This window comes from Dryobates pubescens, chromosome 9, assembly GCF_014839835.1.
Source record: "Dryobates pubescens isolate bDryPub1 chromosome 9, bDryPub1.pri, whole genome shotgun sequence".
Lineage (NCBI taxonomy): Eukaryota > Metazoa > Chordata > Aves > Piciformes > Picidae > Dryobates > Dryobates pubescens.
The window spans coordinates 38217731-38239145 of NC_071620.1; the positions used below are offsets into that span (position 1 = coordinate 38217731).

Consider the following 21415-nt stretch of genomic DNA (forward strand, 5'->3'; position numbering starts at 1 on the left):
GTGATGCACGGAAAGCGTGAGCACAGTATCATGGAAGAAGAACGGCACAACCAAGAGGAAGAAAGAAAAAACACAAAAAGCAAACCAAAATTAGAAGCTAAGCAAATACTGCTACAGTAGGGCTTCATATACGCAGAGGCATGAAGAAAGCTGAAGTGGCCTGCTAATCAGCACAAACCTGACAAACTCAGCCCTATGATGATGTGGGGTTTTTTTCCTGTTTTCAGCTATTTTAAAACTTGAACTCTCAAAAGTTTAGCAAGGAATTGTGTATTATAATTAAAATACTAATGGAATGATGTCTTATCATGATGCACACAGTGACATATAATTACATACTGAAGTGATGCCAATCCAAGTTTGACAGTTTAATCTAAATGCTGTTCCTAACTGAAAGGAATGGTATTTATTTTAGTGGGTGGCTGTTCACATGCAAAATAGATGTCTTTAGGCAAAATGTGTGTAATTTTCCTGCACTGAGTGATACCTTTCAGACCTTTCATAATGTGACAAGCAGCACTTCCTCAGCTCTACTAAGCCATTTTTTATTTAACTGCCATCCAACCAGGATGTGTGCAAAACTTCCCATGTGCTGGTCTCTGCAGGTGAAAAATTGAGAATCCTTGGATTACCCATGAAATGTATTTCACCAACTCTTTTTTTCAACCTGAAGAAGAGAGATACATTTGCTGCAATAGATGCTCAAAAGCTGAGATCCCAGTGAAGAAGTATGTGGAAATTGTTCAAATTTAGGTGTTCTCAGGTGAGGTTTTTTTACCATTACTCGTGCATCTATACACAAACATAGATTCACAGCACAGCTAGCAGATGCCCTTTACATGTTTTCTACATAGGAAAACATGTAACATGTCCCAAAATTTTTCTATATACAGCAAAAAGGGTTTATCTGCATTTATAAAAAGGTGAAGCTGTGACACTCTATTTTGTACCTCATGTGAGAAAACCTGGATATAAACACTGGCCTAAGGAGGTTCTTGAATAACCATGGCCTATGGATTCCTTTATATGTGTGGTAGGTTGAGAGAGGGCTTAGCTGTCCCTCCTCCACAGAGTAAGAAACCACAGCTAACCCAGTCAATATATGCTTAGCACCATAGCATGTAGCTTATGAATAGCACTTCCCTTTAAACTTCCAATAAATATGCTGTATTGCTATCCAAGTGTGTGTGGAGTTTTTCTTCAACTGCTTTGAGAAGAGTTAGAGAGCCTGTCTCGCTCCTTAAATTGAGATAACATCCCAGCAGGGAATGGGCCATGTGAGTGGCTTCATGGGGTTCAGCTGCCAGCTGGGTCTAAATCACGACAGAGAACATATGTCTCATTGCTGCAAAGCACCTGAAGGGGGAAAGCTGCAACTTCCTAACACTGCTACTCAGCAAGTATTAGGAATGTCAGTTCAGCTACTACATTTCAACAGCAAAACATTCCACAGTTATTTCCAGTGGCAACAACTCGATGTGCTGATGTGTTGAGCTACTCATCAAACAGCTGATAAGGGCTATGATGACCTTGCTCTCACATACAGATTTACCAATTTTTCCATTGATTAAAATAGAGAATGTTTACTATTTGCAAATTTGAATGAACAGGGACTTGAGCTTTCTTTACTAAACTAGGGGCAAGCAAAATGCTTGGGACTTGTATAATTAGCAAACAATTTAAAATGATCACAGCTTCATGGTACGTGGTCTGCCATGCTTCTAGTTATGGTAAAGCATGGTAAACAGCATTGTTCTGTCTTAGAGAAAGTAAAACATGCTTCAGAATTCAAGTGTTGTTCTGAGAGTAAGTATTTCTAGCCTTGAACCTAAAGAGACCCACAAAGGTTATAACTCAACTACACACTCAATTGTTCATCAAACCAGCAGCAATCAAATCCATTTGCATCAACATTCAAATGGGAAACTATTGATTGAAAACATTAACACAGAAGCAATGGAAACAGCTGGGTGGGCAATAGCCACGTGGCAGTATGTAGGGTTACAGTGAGACAAACAATGTGAATCTTTATTCTACTTTGATTCCTCTAGATCAATGTGTGATCATCACATGAGCACATTATGCCTTGAAAATGGTAACACAAAGCTCTCTGCACTTGAAAGGAAGAACGGGTAGAATGGTTCCAAATCACTACTTTGTCCTTCCAATCCTTAACAGGCATGTGGCAGTTTGAGGCTAGTGCCTTTTAAGAAAACCCCAGAATTACAAACCTCCAGAAGAGAGAAAGGTTCAGAAGGTGTACTGGAAAGTGTAATCTTTGTATTTCATACCCATAGTCCTGTCTCTTTATAAAACTGGCTGGAAAATCAATTTTCATCCCTTTTCCCTCCCTTTCTCCTCCAGGAAAGACGAGCACGATCTTTTCTCCCTGGTGACAGAGTAAGGCCTGGTCAACCTTGGCAATGCTGCCAGTTAGGCCTGGAGAAGCTTCACTGGGGCCTGGAGTTACCAAGCTGAATTTTGCGCTGCATCACAATGGTGGCACAGAGGATAGAGAGGCCTGGTAGGGAGGGGAGCACACAAGCCTGGGTTTTGTTGGCTTGGTTTAAAGGGAGGTTTGTGTGAAGCTTTGGCTTGATAAGCCTCTGGTGTTAAGCCCAGACTACGGATTTCTTTGCATTTTATATGCTTTGTACTATACCACTGTAGCATTGTAGTTTGTAAATAGCCTTTCCATTTAAACTTTCCAATACTATCCAAACCTTTGTGTTATTCTTTTACCAACCTTTGGAGCAATAAAGCAATCTGTCCCGCTTTAAACCACAAGAAGACTGTAAAGGTTTGGTAATGAAGTCTGCCAGACTTGATCTGTGGCAGTCTTTATGGTGCTGTACAGATCATATAGCTGTCTTGCAGGTGGCACATTCTTTATTTTATTATCTAACTGCTGAGCTTTGCCATTCAGTAGCCTCTGGGATGTCAGAAATTCTGTGAATGAAGGAATCTACCTATTCCCACCTCTAGATAGGAGACATCCCAAATGTCTCCATGTATAAATATGTGTGCTATGGCTGTCAAGGAAGTGACACTATGATACTGTTTTCAACTAAGAAAACATGCTTGCAACAAAGCTGCCTATGCTTTAGAGAAAATTAAGTGTACTAGGAGACAAGCAGTGAAACAGCATGCAGGACTACCTGAAAATACTCAACATGCAGTTGAATTTGAAACGAAACTGCAGCCCAGACAAGAGCCTGTTGTAACTGAGGTTTTTCACATGTTTGGATAATGCTCATTAAAGAAGACTGATGGTTATGCTAACTGCTCTTTTTGGGAGGCAGACTGGAGATTTTTCTCCAAATGGATACAAGCTGATAGGTTCAGCTAGACATCCACTGCAAACCTACCCAAATGAGTAAAACCTTTGACACCATTTCCCGCAGCATCCTCTTGGAGAAAATGGCTGCTTATGGCTTGGATATCCATCCAAGGATTCACTGGGTTAAGACTTGGTTGGATGGCCAGGCTCGAAGAGTGATGAATGGAGTTAAATCCAGTTGGAAGCTGGTCACTAGCAGTGTTCCCCAGGCCTCAGTATTGGGACCAGTTCTCTTTAACATCTCTATCAATGATCTGTGCAAGGAAATTGAGAGCTCCCTCAGTAACTTTGCAGATCACACTAAATAGGGTGGGAGTATTGATCTTCTTGAGAACTGGAAGGCTCTGCAAAGTGATCTGGACAGCCTGGATTGATGGACTGAGGTCAGCTGTATGAGCTTTAATGAAGCTAAGTCCTGCACTTGGGCCACAGCAGCCCCATGCAATGCTACAGGCTTGGGGCAGAGTGGCTGGAAAGTTGCATAGTGGAAAAGGACCTGGGGGTGCTGGTTGACAGCCATCTGAACATGAGCCAGCAGTGTGCTCAAGGTGGCCAAGAAGGCCAATGGCATCCTGGCCTGTACCGGTCACCAGTGTGACCGGTAGGTGTAGGGAAGTGATGATGCCCCTGTACTTGGCACCAGCTTTAGGCCCCTCACTACAAGAAATATATTGAGTTGCTGGAGTAGGTCCAGAGAAGGGCAACAAATCTCATAAAGGGTCTACAGAACAAGTCTTATGAGGAACGAATGAGGGAACCGAGATTGTTTAGCCTAGAAAAACAAAGAAGGCTAAAGGGAGACCTTCTAGCTCTCTACAAATCCCTGAAAAGAGGTGAAGAGTCCAGAGAAGAAGTCTTATGAGGAACAGTTGAGGGAAGTGGGGTTGTTTAGTTTGGAGTAGAGGAGACTGAGGGGAGACCTCATTACTCTCTACAAGTACCTGAAAGAAGGTTATAGTGAGGTGGGGGGATCAGCCAGCCTCTTCTCCCTAGTATCAGATGGTAGGATGAGAGGGAATGGCTGAAATTGTGCCAGGAGAGGTTTAGACTGGATATTAGGAAAAAAATTCTTTATGGAAAGAGTGGTCAGGCATTAGAACAGGCTGCCCAGGGAGGTGTTGTGTCACCATTGCTAGACATGTTCAAGAAACATGTGGACATGGCACTTCAGGACATGGTTTGATGGCCATGGTGGTTTTAGGTTGACAGTTAGGCTTGATGACCTTAGAGATCTTTTCCAACCAAAACAATTCCATGAGTCAAATGTGGAAGAAACATGAAAACCCAACCAACCAAACAAGAAACTGTGACAGTGTGATTAGAAGTTAAGTTTTTTTGACATGCAATTTCAGCAAGTGGAATGTGACCCAGTGTTTTCATATATCCCTTTTTCAAGTAACACTTGATGAAACAAAGGCATGATGTGGATATAAGTTTACTCTTCTGATTAGCTAATAACAGTCTGTATCCTGAACAAATGGATTAATGTTATGGGAAAAATGAAGCTGTCACTATGTGGCAAGAAAAGTAATCACAACTCAGAAATACAAAATGGGTTAAGTGTTTTGTTTTTACCACCACATGAGTAAGCACAAAAAGTACTGGAAAATTGGTAACTTGGGAATTAAGCTACTGATGATGTATTGAATAGCAAAAGCAAATGTTAACACTCAGAGAGATGCTTATGTTTATCTCTACACCTGAGCAGAGACATTTGACTATTTATTTCTAGTTTAAACACAGATTAGCAACAAAATGCATTTTCATCATCAGAAAAAAGGTTTGCAGCATGCAATAAACAGAATGCAGCAATCAGGTAAGGAGCAGGACAAAGAAGACATACACAGTTACTTCAAAAGTATCTTGCAAGTGGCTGATAGGAAGAATTGCTTAATGAAAGATGTGCTGTTGAACAGAAAACACACAGAAGCAACTGTACAACAATTTCCTGCTCCATCACACAGTACATAACTTATTTAAGCCCTTCATACCTTTTAAGAACATAGCAACATGATCTGAGATACAGCATTTAAAAATAAACTCTGATTTTATGCAGGTGTAAAAAAAGTTTGAATAACACTTACCTCAAACATTCTAGCAGCTGTACATCGAACAAGAGCAGAAGTATGGACAACTCCATACCATAAGACAGTTAATAGCAGTTCATGATAAGCTGGGTTTGCACTAAAAGAAAACAGGCAATCAAACAAACAAACAAAACATTACTCCCAAACCCAGAATATGTTCTTTGCCTACAAAAATGTAGTCTCTAGAATTAATTGCTGAACAAATACAGAACTCCAACAATTATCCTTTCTGAAGGACTCCTAACATTTAGCTCATTCTGAAGGACATGCAACATGATGCTCTCTGGAAAACATGCTGCATTTTGAAGTTCATTTTTTTCAATGAAAAACCTTCAGAAGATAGTTTTCAATAAATGAAATTACTGAAATTATTGTTCAGTGAATACACTGAACTGAAATGCAAATATATATCTAGAATACATCAGAATTGTATGGAAAATACAAAATGCACTTCCACCTTATTTTAAGTGACTTATTTTGTGCAGGCTTTTGTTTGGCTTTTAGTGTTTATTTTATACACTCCAGAATTTTTTTCACCACTACATTTTTATTCTAAGAGATGAAAAGCTTACATTATGTTAAACATCAAGGAAAACAAACCCTCAAGTATATTCTTTATTTACCTGAAATGTCACTTATTAAATTTACAACGAGATTAGTAGAATAAGAATTTCTAAGATATGTAAATCTAGTCAACTCCAAGGTATATTCTTTACCCCAGTTCCACAAAGGAAGCTTTCAGGCTATCAAGAGGAGCATGAGAGAGTGAAAGCATGGTCATGACATCTTCTAAGAATCCAACTAATAGCTTACGGTCTTCTTCCTGAAAGAAAAGTGTAGAAAGCTGAATGTAGTAAAATTATTGCTGCAGTTGTGATGACCTACAGCTATGAAAGATAAACTATGAATGAGAACAAACTAGATTTAGCCTCTAACAATCAAATGTGGGCTAAAGCAAACACAATAACCTTGTATTCCTGTAATGCAAAATGTCATTTTCAGAGTTACTGAAATGGTTTCAATATTGATGACTATGATCTAAATGTAGTAGACAACCTGACTAGAAAACTTTGCTTCTAAATGTGTTTACAACTTCTCTACTTATCTTCAAAGCACAAGAGCACTCTAAGTCTTAAAAGAGCTTTTTTATAGAATGAATTTTGCATGTTACTGGACATTTAACAAAGAAAAACAAACCTACCTGAATATAACATGTAAGGACCCCTGTTGCATAGATGGGAACTGTGGCTTTTGTTAGCACTGCATTTCCAGAGGTGGAATCTAATGGAACAAAGTGAAAAATTGAGACTTTGTATACATATATATACATATATATCTATATCTATCTTCATAGATTCATTAAATGGTATGGTTGGAAGGGACCTCAAAGATCCTCTAGTTCCAGCTCCCCTTGTCATTTGCAGGGATGCCTTCCACTAGACCAGACTCATCCAGCCTGGCCTTGAACACCTCCAGCAAAGAGGCATCCATGACCAGGAGAAACCTGTTCCAGAATCTCATCATCCTTACTGTCAAGAATTTCTTCCTAGTATCTACTCTAAATCTGTCCTCCTCAAGCTTCAGTCCATTCCCTCTCATCCTAGCAATACAAGCTCTTGTAAGAAGTTCCTTTCCAGCTTTCTTGTAGGCCTCTTTCAGGTACTGGAAGGTCTCCCAAGAGCCTTCTTTTCTCCAGGCTGAATATGTAAGTGTAATGCATATAATCTTATTTTTTTATATATAGGGTAGGTTTATGTGTGTGTACTGTAAGTATTTCATATTTTTTATATATATAAAGAAATACAAATATATATATCTTCACCTCTTTATAGATAAATGAAATCTTGTATACATATGTATGCATGTGTATGCTAAAATATGCTCGAGTGGTATTTGGACTTGAGATTTTATTTGTACTTTACCAAAACACACACTTCTTTCAACTCTGAGTGTTCTGTTCAGAACAAGATGAGATTTTCAACATTCCAGAAAGATGCCAAATTTGAGAACTGCAGTATGAAAATGTTATGTGAACAAGAGACCAAGGGTTTTTTTCCCCCACCTGTGGTTAAGACTAATTTTCATTCATTGGATTAAAAAGCTGCTTACCTATATTTTCCTCAGAAAGTCTTAAGATTTCTTGGAACTGTGGTTTTACCTATTCAAAGAATAATAAATCTCATGTAAGAAAAGCTGTTACTGGTGTCAATTAACTGAGGAAATGATTAAGAATAATTTAAAAACCCAGCCCAAAATAAAACCAAAACCCCACAACAGCACCAAAAAAAAACCCCAAACCCAAAAAACCCCCAAACCACAAAAACACCACAAAAAAACTCCAGCCAACCAAAAAGGAAAGACAAATACCCCCACAAAACCAAATCCACCAAAAAAACCCCACAAACAAACAAAACAACAACAAAAAGCCCCAACAAACCCCCTAAAACACCCACCAACAAAACCTCAAATGAAACAAACAAACAAACAAGGAAAGAAAAAAAAGGACATTTTGAAGATACAGAAAACCAGACACTGTGGTAACATCATGCTTGGTTGGGCTTTTTGGTTTACCAAGCTATATGCAATATATATATATATATATATATATATATATATATTAAATATCTTTGCTGTCCATGAATTGCTCTCTGCCAAAATGAAGCTGTGATAATCACTATCAGAACAATTTTACAAAAGCAAAGTTTTGAAAGATAACTTAGGAATGGGGCTTTCCAAGACCAGAGACCGGTTTTAATCTGCTCTCTGGGAGCAGCACATCATGCTAGCCATGTTCTGTAATTTTATCTGAAGTTATCAGCTCTTGTTTTTTTAATTTCCCATTCAAATATTTTCAAATTATAGTCAGAAGTTATTTTATTGAGGAAAATAGTAGTTTTCCATGATAAAAATGTTTAGATGTCATGCACAGAAAATATTTTGGGCAGGGGAACCATTAATTTTAGATTTCCAATCAAGTAGAGGATGGATTCTTATGTGCACCACAACTATTGTTCACAGTAGGGAGTTCTGAAGAAAGAAAACTGTTAAATTATTATGAACTCTCCCACTCTTCACCCCATTCAGAAAGTAACTATGAAGAATACTGTTCAAAAAAGAAAAACAAACCAAAAACCAAACCCAAAAACATTTTTCCATGTTGGGCAAGGTGAGAAGGTCATTCCAAAACAGTAAAAAGCAGAAGTCAGAAGGATGCAAACAGAGGTTCTAAAATAGGTTTAAATGTACTTGTGGCAAAGCGGTGATGTGACATGCAAATATAAATGGTCACATGAAGCACAGGTATTCAGACACACTATAAATATGGAGAATTTATCATCAAGGTTCTCTGTATGTAGAATATTTAAGGTAATGTCTTACCTTAGTGTTTGTAAAAATTTTCCCAAATGTCCTACAAAGTCTCCAGAAAAATCTAGAGAACTCATGGACAGAGGCAGTTGATGCTACATTGATCTTGCCAACAATTTCTATAAGCTGTGGTAGCCTAAAAATCAGGAAACAGAAAGACATTAAACACTACTCTGACCTTTCCTTTCTCTCCAGTTATATCTGTATTGATATCTGTATTGATTGCTTATATTAATATATATTTATACATTCAGACATACAGCATTATTGGTTCTAATAGAATTACCTACTGTTCTGTACAATTCCTAACACTTGAACAAAGCAAGGGCTTAAGTGCCAGGAAAATTTGACCTGTATTTTCTAACATCTTTTACTGTAGAACGTGAAATATTCACAAGATATTCAGAAAACAATCTCCAACAGAGAATTGATTGTCCTAGTAGATAAATAAGTAATTTCTTGAAGCAAGTAGTTACCTACACATTCTCTAGACTGTTGATATCTTCTGAATAAAACCCAAGCCAATTCACTATGAAAATTAAAACGCCTACCAAAAATCGCAATCTTTCACTCCTTAGTAATTCAAATGTTTGTGTTTAGTAACTGGTAAACATCATCATGCTTAAGAACTATTGATTTTGAAACACTTGAAAATGAGGAACTGTAAGATACAAATTAACTCACAGCTGATTGACTACCCATAGCAAAGTCTCCCAGCCTGTGGTACCCTCATGTTCTAGCTGATAGTCGTAGAGTTGCAACAATACTGCCAATTGTTCGCGGCTTCCAATTATGATGGCCACATCCTGAAGAGGTGACACAGGTCGGGGAAATCTAGTGACTGTAACAGCAGAGAACAAGTACCATGAACAAAAGATGAAAATTTCTTGGAAGTGAGGTCAGTAAAGATAGCAAAGGAAGTCCAAAGCTTTTTAGTGCCTTCTGTGTAAGGTTATCAAATTGCTTTATAAAAACCAGTGAGCTAAATCCATCTCTGAAAAGATTACACAACCCTCCCTTAAAAAGACAAAAATTATTATAGAATAGATTCACAGAATGGTTTGGGCTGGAAGGGATATCAAAGATCATCTATTTCTAACCACCTCTGCCATAGGCAGAGACACTTCCCACTAGACCAGGAAGACCTGGCCTTGAACACCTCAGGGGAGGGGGCATCCAAGAGCTCCCTGGGCAACCTGTTCCAGTGTCTCACCAGCCTTACTCTAAAGAATTTTTTCCTAATATCCAGTCTAAACTGCCCTCCTCAAGGTTCAATTAATTCCCTCTCGTCATATTACTACCAGGCCTTGTAAAAAGTCCCTTCCAGGCTTTCTTGTAGGTAGTTTTTAGCTACTGGAATGCTGCTATGAGGTGTCTTCAGAGCCTCCTCTTCTCCAGACTGAACAATCCTAACTCCCTCAGACTGTCCCCACCGGTCAGGTGCTCCAGCCCTGTCCCTGTGGCTCTTCTCTGATCCCTCTTCAGCAGTTTGATGTCCCTCTTATGCTGGGTGCAGAACTGGATGCAATACTGCAGGTGGGGTCTCATGAGAGCAGAGTAGAGGGGCAGGACCGCCCTCCTTGTCCTGATGCAGCCCAGGACACAATTGGCCTTCTGGACTGCAAGCAGGGATTCCTGATCTAAATATAATTTTCACTCTGAGGCAATTCAGTTTGCTAAGATATTGCACAAATACACAACAGATGGCAAAGGTCCTGCACTAGGCTGTATTTTTTCCCCACTTAATTTTTTTTATTGGTTAAGAACTAACTAAAATTGAGTCCAGCCTTCTTGAGCTACTATTGGCTATTAGTGCAAATCAATTCTCAAGAAACCTTTAGGAAGTTAATTAAGACTTGCTGTGCTTTCTCACTTTTTTTTTAAAGTGGAGAGAAATGGGAGGTTAAATAAATTGGAGGTTTTTTGGTGATAATCAGGTCTCTCAACCATAGAAATAGAATAGAAATAGAATAGAATAGACCAGTTGGAAGAGACCTTCAAGATCATCGTGTCCAACCTATCATCCAACACGACCTAATCAACTAAACCATGCAACCAAGCACCCTAGCAAGTCTCCTCCAGTGATGGTGACTCCACCACCTCCTCAGGCAGAGTGGGAACAGGAAGAATTACTTTAAGATTTGCTAAGGGTAACCAATATGAAGAAACATTTAAGAGACAATACAGAAGGCATGCTATCTTTTTCCCCCACAAATTATGTTGTGCATTAGGACAAGAAATATTTCATTGCAAGACACATTGCCTTACAAAAAGACATGTCAGTGTGCACGAAGAAGCCATTTTGCCTGTAACACTGCTAAATACATATGGGGAAAAACTAATGCATAAAGGTAGCATTTAGTTCTCCTTCATTCTGCTGGCAATCATTTTGTAAATATTCACTACTTACATATTTCTTCTGCATCAGTAAGCTGATACTTGTAATTAGGCAATTATCTGATAAGGGTTCATGTGGGACTGAATTCTTTCATAGCAATAAAGTAGAAGCAGAAGGAGTAAAGGAAGTAAAAAAATGTTTTTCCAGAAAGGAAATAGAATACAAGCAGAAGTCATGACAAGTCAAGAAAAATCTTCCTATACTGCAATATGCCTTTAAAAAAAATAATTCTATCTGCCAACACAGCAGTATTAAAGACAGAAAATTCACAACATAAAGCAGAGGTTCCCTGAATTTCTTTCTCTGTGCCTGCTATACATGAAAACACAGTATAAGGAACAAGTGGATTAGAACAAAAGGCTTTGGGGCATAAACTTGAATTATTATTGTGCACTGTGCTATAAAAGTCTGAAATTTATACACATGTAAGATGTTTATGTAGCAACCTTAAATACATACCAATCCCATCCACATGTGGAGTACAAACCACTTCCTGAAATACTTCCTTTTTCAGCCAATAGTGATTTGAGATTCATCACTGAATTACACTTGACTTTGCATAAATTCCATAGGTCAGAAATTAACAACTTACCTTCTATTTGTGGTACTTCTCCCTGAAGTTTAGCCTTGCTTGTGAAAGGTGCATTCTGCAGCACCAGCGCAAACAGTGAAGGAATCAGTGACTGCAGAGCAGACAGATACATGTGGAGCTTATGTTCATCCAAGCCATGTTCTCCTTCCTGAAATAAACAGGACATTTACTTCAAGTTATTGGTTTGGACAATCTGTTGCTTAGGCATGTATTCTCTGGCAAGAGATCAACACATCTGTGATGAGCTTCTATACAGAGACTCTAGTTATAATTTATCCTAACCACAAGCTTACTTTTGTCACTGTCCAAATCCCCTTGTCATCCTTAAGTTACTTCTACTGAAAAGAATCAAACTATTCATGTCAGTGAATATACTGATATTCTGAAGGAACATTTTCCACACATCTTGGAAATGTGTCTCCTTGGTCTCAGAGACCAATGCCTCTGACAACTGAATAAACTAGTGGCTTGAACTCTGAAAACAAGCATCTTGGATAAGTGTATTAGATCATACCAAGATACTCTATCTTCCAGAACTTTCCAGGGATCTACCAAATGAATTGGGCAGACAATGTGGCTCATCATTGCAACTGACCTAATTAAACCATTAAATTCTACTTATTTTATCCAATAAAAGTTGCAAACTATGGTATATGGCACTACAAAACAATTTAAAGGTAGGGCTAATGTATTCAGACTAATAGAGATCATGCAGTCACCACCCCAAGCAAACCTTTCCTAAATTGCACCCCGATTACTGGGCTATAAAGGAAAATGTTACTACAGATGAATATTTTCACTTCTTTTGCTTTTGGTGCTGTGTTTTGTTGGTTAGTTTGGGTGTGTTTTTTCTGTGGTGTGTATTGTTTGTTGTTTTTTATTGTTGTTTTTGGTTGGTTTGGGCTTTTTCCTTCCTTCCCCCCCCCCCCCCCCCTCCTTCTTCCACAGTGTGAGTTATGGAGTTACAACAAAATTCTCCAGAAAAATTTGCCCCCATGGAACATTAAACAGCAATTATTTACTTTTTTTTTTTTTTTAAAGTGCATATGTAATTAAGAGACAAAGCAAATTCTCCAGTGTGGAAAGAGCTGAACACATACCCTGAGCACTTTTTCTATTTTATTAAGCAGTGTAGGTATAAGATGGAACTGTAAATTTCCCAGTTCTGTTGTCCAAGCAGCATAAGCAGGTAAAAACACCTGATGGGTTGCACTAACTACACGTTCTGAAGGGTCTCCTAAAGCTGAAAGCAGCAGTTCAAAGCCCTGGAAAAAGATAACAATGAATTTCATTATTTTCCTATAATCTATGCTGCAGTTCCCTACATGGAAGATGAAAACTAGAAAGATTAGAACCTATTTTTAAAACTCTACAACCATAAAAATAAAACAAGTCAGTACTTGGAGACATCTCAACAGATATTTCCACCACATCTAAAAGGTAAATGGCTGGTGGTTCAGTGGTCCTGGCCAATATTTCTCTGCAGACAGGTTCTCAGAATCAATACAAACTCCTTCTTCCACTCTGCTTTCAAACATTCAAAGACAGGATTAGGAGTTCTTAATTTATCACTTATCAGAAGGATTATTAGGCAGCATTAAGTTGAACTACAAGAAGGGTTTGTTGTAGTAGACAAATCTCTCTTAGGAAGTGATGGTATCAAATTGCCTAATAGTATCAGGTAGGCATTGGAGCAGTATGTTTTGAAGCTGAATTATGGGATATGAGAGAAACTTATATATAAGGCTTATACCTGAGGTTCTTTTAAAGATTTGAATATGATACTTTTAAATATGATTCTTTTAAATATGATACTTTTAAATATGTGTTTTCTTTTTGCTCTTGGTGATACAACAAAATCAACTGCCTTGGTTTTAGGAGCAAGACAGGCTCTCTAACTCTTCTCCAAGTAGTTAAAGAAAAACTCCACACAGGACTGGAGAGAAATACACAATATTACTGGAAGTTTAAATGGAAGTGCTATTCATAGCTCCATGCTGCAGTGCTAAACATGTAACATACAAAGAAATCCACAGGCCGCGGTTATCCAAGAACCTCCTTGGGCCAAAGTTTCCCCAACTTCCACCAAACCAGGCCAAAATCCAGGCTTCAAATGCACCCCTCCATACCTCCCTGCTACTGCCCCTTCCCCTCCACCCCGCTAGCCCAAAATGACTCAGCAAGAAATTCAGTATTGCCCAGGTTGCTAGCAGGCTGCTCAAGGCCAAAACACCCCCCCATACCAAAACAGGAGATAAGGGAGACCATGTTGGAAGGGAGCAGGGAAAGGAGAAGGCGAGATGCAGCTTGTGCTGTCTCGTTTTAAAGGCCAGATGCAGGCATTCTGGGAATGAAATAACAACAATTACACTTTCCAGTCCACCTCCTGGACCTGTCTCACTTCTGGAGGCCTGTACTCTATGGTTTGTTAAAGGCACACAGTCTCAAACAATAAACCACCAACATCTTTAAAAGCATCTAGAAAGACTCAATAGAAATACATGAAATTATGCATCTCTCTATTAATGAAATAACTACTGAAGGCATTTTATACATTCAGAACCCAAACCAAATTATACCTGTTGATATTTGTCTGGATCATCAATATATCCCATAATGATGCCAAGGCTTTTGATCACAGCTTCTCGTACCAGATCTGCCTTATCTTCCATTAGCATTTGTTGCAGCATGGAAAGGACTAATGAACTACGAATTTCTTTCTGTTTGTAAACAGGAAAACAGACTTGTAAAATTCAATGAAACAAAGAAATATAGGTTTGTATCCATTTTACAAATAGGTTGCACTTCTATTAGTGCTCACAAATTAAATCCCTTCCTCCAACCACAGATCCTTTTATATTAAGACATTCCGTTTTCACAACAGAAAATGTATGAATATAAAAAGTCAGCAGCCTCACCAGAGAGAGTATATTGTTCTACTAAGCACAGAACTCAGGTCCTTTGATTTATATAGAACCAAAAATAACTATCAGCAAAACACTACTATAGGCCTAGCCTTTGATTTATATAGAACCAAAAATAACTATCAGCAAAACACTACTATAGGCCTAGACTTAAGACAGTAGCAGTAATCACTGCATTGCTGAAGCAGAGGGCTTAATTTGGATTACTCTCCTCTTTCTCTGAAGCTTCAAATTGTAGTTCACCACTGATTTCATTTTGCTGCTGCTTCTGACTGGTAGCAGTCTCCATGCACCATTCCAGTATCTGAAGAACTCTATTGTTGGGTGCCAATTATTTTAAAAGAGATTATTTCCTTAATTGGTCCTAACATAAGAGAACATTGTGCTTAAAAAGACATTATAGAGCTAGATTGACCCAATTCCTTTATAATAAGCAATCTCCTTCTTCATATGATTTAATGAATCTCACATTTTTGAAGACCATGTGAATAACTATGCATAACACACACACTTTAAACAATTTAAAACAATAAAGGACATTTGTCTTATGCAACAGAGTTGCACCTTGCTTTCACTAGCAAAGGATTTAATAAAGGATTTAATACTTACTGGAAGATAAGGTGCTAGTGCTCCACAGGATTCTGCTACCAGTAGCCGCCTCTCTGGGTATTTATGGTTTATCTGGTAAAGAGAAACAGAATGGTTAGCTGCTTTGCAGTAGCCAGTACTGAAAATGCAGTAAGATTAAAATGTAGAAGAGGTGTCCTCATCTTAGACAGACACTAACTGTGCCCACTGAATTTGTATAAAGGTACTAAGGAGCCTTAGATTATCATATGGAGGCATAAAGGCAAGGCAGATACAACCTACTCTTTGCCACACAAAATACAGCTGGTAGTAAGAGAAGAATTGGAAAGCATTTATGCAGTAAAAACAAGGGTGGAAAGCAACATATGGGGTGCTGAACTCTAAAGAATATGAGTAACTTCTGAGCAGGCACATTATGAAATATTTTGTCTTCCTCTAAGAAAGACAAAAGTGCCCTCTAGTGCTCTGAGCCAACCACTGTAGCACAGCTGCCAAGGTCTTGCTGAGCAGCCAAAGTCAGATGACACATGTATTAAAACAAAAAGCACTAGCTTGTCCAGTCTCCAAAATGAAACAACAGCTTCTATACCCAAGAACCTCTCGATCGTGTGCTACCTCCCCTTTTCACAGAACAGCTTGACTTGGAAGGGACCTTGAAGATTATCTAGTTACAGCCCCCCTGCTAGGGGCAGTGACACCACCCACTGGACCACGTTGCTCAAAGTCTCATACAGATTAGTCTTGAACACTTCCAGGGATGAGGCATCCACAACTTCTCTGGGCGACCTGCTCCAGTGCCTCACCACCCTTACTGTAAAGAGTTTCTTCCTAATGTCTAATCTAAATCTGTCCTGCTCTAGTTTAAAACCATTGTCCCCTGTCCCATTACCACACACTCTTATAAAAAGTCCTTCTCCAGCTTTCCTGTAGGTCCCCTTCAGGTAGTGCAAGGCCACTATAAAGTCTCCCCAGAGCCTTAGCTTAAGTCAAGTGACTCATCAACCAGCACCCCCAAGTCATTCTTTGCAGGGCTGCTCTCTTTTATCACTCAAGGTCATCTGAATATTCTGCCTTACAAACTTAATATTGATGGTATGGAACCAATTCTGCATCCTTGTGGAAACAGTCAGCTGTAGTGGCCAGCACAATAGCTGAAGGATGAGATACAAGATATGTTCCACCATACTTTGTGAATAAAGAGTTTTAGGGTAAAATGGTGAAGGAAATGTGACTAGTTGGATCCTGTCAGATAAAGCAATGTATACATGTTGTGTAACTATGTCTTGCTTGCTTGCTATGCAGCATACAGCCTTGGTGAGACAACCATCTTACCACAGAAAAGACCAAGGTCTTCTTTGCTTTCCTTGTCTCTGATTTTATTATGAAGGCTTGTCTTCATTAATGACAGATGACAAGGCAGAATGCACCTCAACAGGTATGCAGATGACTGGAAGGAATGGTTGATATATTCAGATGGGTGTACTGCCACTCAGATGCACCTCAAGAGGCTGGAGAAATGTGCAGACAGGATCCTTATGAAGTTCAAGACACAGAATTGCAAAGTCCTGGACCTGAGTGGAAATAATTCCCTTTCACCAGGATAGACATGGGGACAGATGGCTGGAGCAGTTTAGCAGAGAAGGACCTGGAGGGCCTGAAAAATACCAAGCTGCCAGGAAGACCAATGGTACACTGCCCAGTACTAGGATAAACATCACCAGCAGGTAATTTTGACTCAGCACTGCTAAGACCACATCTGGAGTACAGTGTACAGTGCTGGGTTTTCCAGCTACACAGACATATTAGAGGAAGTCCAGCAGAAAGACATTTAGATGATTAAGAGCCAGAAGTATCTGACATATGGAGGAGGATGAGACAGCTGTGATTGTCTTTAGCAAGCTCAGGAAGGACTCTACGTGCATGTATAAATATCTATAGCTATTTGCAGAAAGGTAAAGAACAGAGATGCTCCATGAAAGGACAAGAAGAAATGGAAAACAGGAACTTCTGTTTCACTGAGGGGACGGCCGAACCTTGGAACATGTTATAAAGCCTTTATTCTTGGACACATTCAAAACCAGGGTGGACTACCTGCTATGGCTGACCTTGTTTTAAGGAGGGGGCTTGCACTACAGGATGTTCAAAGATCCCTTTCAACCTCAGCCATTCTGTGATTCTCAGTTCTGCTGGCTTAGGAGAAACTACAGATAATACAGTAATAAATCAACTCTGGACAATTTCTTATCTTGACTTTATTTCCACAGCACACTCAACAATGGTACCTAACCACTAATTCAGTTAGTATTGATGTCTTCAGCTCTCTCCTGGTTTTGATCTGAAACCACCAAGAACTCTCTTGAGAGTGAAATGGCAAAGACCATTTCAAAAAGACTTGAATGAACAAACCACAAGCCTCAGGACTAAACTGTCTCAAACATGGGAGTCTCAAACATGGGAGAAATGTCTTTAGGTGTGTCTATCATTATATTGCATTCATATATCAGTAGGACACTTGTAGCACTTTTTCTAAGTATGGAGATTTCATAGATGAGACACACTATGGGCACGCAACAGGCTGCTTTAGTACCTAAAGATCTTTGCTTGCATGCCAGATTCCCAAATGAAAATTTCCTACAGGTAACAGAGACTTTGCCTACTGGAGCGCTGCTTATCTGAGGGAAATCACAAAGACCAGTTTCAAGTGGTTTATGAGGGCTGGCAATGCAATACCATAATGACACACTGGAGGCAGGCAATTCAAATACCTGCAAGGTCTGTGGTCAGAAAAGATTATTAGATCTTCAAAACTTAAACAGAACTGTAAAATGTTTATTACCATTTCTTTCCCATTTGTATTTAATAAGCAGTAGTACAACTTTGGAAGCCAATTCACATTTTAGTGTTCACAGAACCTTCATCTAAATTCAGATGAGCAAGCTACCAAATTCTACCAGTGAAGAGCACATAGAAACATCACAAAGTCTAGTCTAATAACTCTTGAGCTCCACAACACGTGGACAAAAATGCCGAGTCTTCTGAAGGTCCAGTACTTAGCATCTGTAAATAGATTTTGGTTAGAGACCAACTTCATGAATGCTTTCATGATTAAAGTGTCTACTGAGGAAATGTAGAAACCTGTGTTTATTCTACAAACTCAATGAGGTTCTCTGCCAAACTGCCAGCTGAAAAGAATGACCTGGTTTTGGTACCGCAAACAAAGTCTGGCAAATTGCATTAAATAAATGCAAGATGACATATGGCTTGGCAGCCTGTTATTTGTACTGCTACTGTTTCTCTTTTGCATCAGCAATTAGCAAGAAACCAGTATGATGCTGGGCTCTTCCTGAAGACTTTTTAAACAGTTAAAATTTTATGAGGACTGGGAAAATGAAAGACCACTGTGATTCTAGAAGACACATGTAAACTTCAGCTGATCTTACAGGTCCCCTCTACAGGGGACTTATTTCTGTATACTTTGATCTTTAAGTTTCTGTTAATTTAAACCAGCTCTAGTGTGGACACCACTCCACAGACTCAATGCAATTAAAAACAAAAAGTCATTAAAAAAGTCAGTGAATAAATCTTCAAATGAAAATGGATTTCCAGTAGCCTGGACATTACAGTACAAATTACAAAGACCTGGTAATAGTTAGGTAAAACTGCTGATGAACATGTGCACATCTACATTTCAATGTAACAAATCTATGCAAGTTAGATAGAATCTCCAGACAGTCTTGAGATATTTTCTGCTTCTGAGTTCTCTTTAATGTTACTATATTAATGTATAAATAATGAGGACAAAGAACGTGCAAATATCTTCCTGAAAAACATTTTCAATGGCCATTTATTGAAAAACATGACTGAAAAAAGCTCCCTCTCAAACAAAACTCAACCTGTAGCAATTTGCAACTGATTTCCCAGCTTAAAGCACAAAGTGATCAATTACCTGTTCCCAACACTGTGGTAAAAGCTCAGCTTCTACGCGTGTTGGTCCAACATGTCGAGCAAATGCCACACACCCAGTCAGTATCATCTGTCTGAAAACATAAAGGTTTCTTCTATTAGAAAGTGAAGTTCTATAATACATATAGAAAACAATCTTTAAGTTAGGAAAAACAGATGCTTGGCAAGCAACAGATAGATCTCTACAATCAAAATTTCACACCATGCACACTGACTTAAAGGCTGAATCTTAAACTGAAAGCCACTATGGTCCCTGCTGATTGCAGGAGGACTCAGACTTGATGACCTTTGAAGGTCCCTTTCAATCCTAACTATTCTATAAAACTCTATCTTGTTTTCTATTTAATGTACCTTTTATAGAAACCTGCAGACTCCAAAGTCCATGAACCAGACCCTGAGAATATTTGATTTGGGAACCTGATTGCTTAATATCTGGGATTAGGAATCTCTGATTAAATCTCTCATTTAACAATTATTATTGAATATTAAAGATTCAGCATGCAGTAAAAGGATCTAAATTACTTCACACCATCATACCATTGGTATTTTAGTCAAGTACACATACTGTTTTTATTTAGAGATTTAACTAACATTGGTCAAAGCAAGTAAATTAACTATTTTATGACATGGTTTTGCAACATAGTAACACCCAAGTTACTGTCACCTCTCTCAAACTACTGGACCTAACTCTTGTCAGAAATCATCAAAAGCCCATTACAGAAGGGAAGCAATTCATCTGCCAATAGTAGCTATGATCACCTGACTAACTTGCATTTATATTCTTCATTTAACTTTCCTCCAAGTTTGCTAGAAATCACTGCTGTTCCTTAAATTTCATAGGCACAGCGATTCATAGAACAGTTTAGGTCAGAAGGGACCTTAAAGACCTCCCCTGCTGCCCAAGGTTGGCTCGGGACAGTGGGTTGTGACAGATCTCAATGACAGGTCACTGAGAAAATGTAAACACTAACCTATCACAAAAATTGCAGTCTAGGCTGGATATAGAGAAATCCTCATTGTCATAATGATCCCTTTGGTTAACAAGATCCTGGGAATGATTCCCTCAAAGAACTCTCTCCAGGTTACGAACTTATAATCACTTAGGTCATTTAGTTGGGAACACAAAGCAAATCAGTATGATTCAACAGAGCATTAGTTTGCTTCATCAGTATAGAAACCAAAGTGAAATTGAGACTCACACTAGAGAAACAAGGCAGAAATTAGAGCAGAGCTTTTAGAAAGTGACTGCAATGGAGGTAAATAAATAACATGCAAGATCCTTAACACCATTGTTCTGGTGCCTAAACCTGAATGCCTTTGCTTAATTCATATTGCACCAGACTGCCAAAATACAATTTAAACTTATTCTAAAAACTAAGCACCTATAAGACACTTCCATACACTTACTTTTAGAACAAAACCATACTGGAATTTGGAATATACTTTTTTATCTAATTTGTCTTCAGAATCTCTTTTACTTGATGGAATTTTATTTATTCTTGGGTCAGGAGTTATGGCATCTTTAAAACAGATCATGATTTTCACGTGTGTAAATGCATATTATGTAGGTGCAATTTTTGTCCTGGAGGTTATGGAGAACTTTCTTCCCAGATTTGTAATGAAAATTAATTACTTTTGCATATAAATTTCTACTCACAAAAAAGAATGAACAACTTCAAGAAAAAGCTGCATGGTTTTTTTTCCTAGCAACTGGAAAAGACAAACCTAACTGCAGCTGAATAGGCATATGGCAAATCTTCTTGACACATGACCAATCCTGTGACAAATTAACTACAAAAGACTACAGTATAACTTCTTTCCTTGCTCAACAACAAAATAATTTTAGCTTCTTAATCTGCATGGGACATTCAAAACATTTTAGATAATGGTAGATGTTTCAGAAGCAGATTCCTAATGAATCTCAAGTAAGACAAGGACTGCCTCTTTTTGTAATTTCAACCTGCACAGTGCCACCATGCTATAAATTTGGGGTTTAATGTATGGATTTTTGGTGTGTTTTGGTTTTTTTTTTACCTCCAAAGCAATCTCTTTCAATTGTGTCTCACTTATAAATTTCACCATGGAAACAATTTAGAACACTCCAGTTTCAGAGAATCTTCAAAAGAAAAAGCTTTCCTTCTATTTCATGAAGGATGT

The 21415-nt window shown here is 38.5% G+C and overlaps 1 protein-coding gene across 4 annotated transcripts in view; it reads right to left on the reverse strand.

Moving 5' to 3' along the window:
- RELCH (RAB11 binding and LisH domain, coiled-coil and HEAT repeat containing) overlaps nucleotides 1-21415 on the reverse strand; it is a 68640-nt gene that overhangs the window by 11194 nt on the left and 36031 nt on the right. For all 4 annotated transcript variants that reach the window (XM_054164037.1, XM_054164035.1, XM_054164034.1 and 1 more), the window contains 11 exons: nucleotides 19242-19332; nucleotides 15317-15388; nucleotides 14363-14503; nucleotides 12884-13048; nucleotides 11784-11931; nucleotides 9478-9634; nucleotides 8806-8929; nucleotides 7537-7585; nucleotides 6629-6708; nucleotides 6144-6250; nucleotides 5425-5524 (listed from right to left, as the gene is read on the reverse strand). In XM_054164037.1, the coding sequence (XP_054020012.1) occupies nucleotides 5425-5524; nucleotides 6144-6250; nucleotides 6629-6708; nucleotides 7537-7585; nucleotides 8806-8929; nucleotides 9478-9634; nucleotides 11784-11931; nucleotides 12884-13048; nucleotides 14363-14503; nucleotides 15317-15388; nucleotides 19242-19332 (1234 nt within the window). The remainder of the gene's footprint in view (nucleotides 1-5424; nucleotides 5525-6143; nucleotides 6251-6628; nucleotides 6709-7536; nucleotides 7586-8805; nucleotides 8930-9477; nucleotides 9635-11783; nucleotides 11932-12883; nucleotides 13049-14362; nucleotides 14504-15316; nucleotides 15389-19241; nucleotides 19333-21415) is intronic.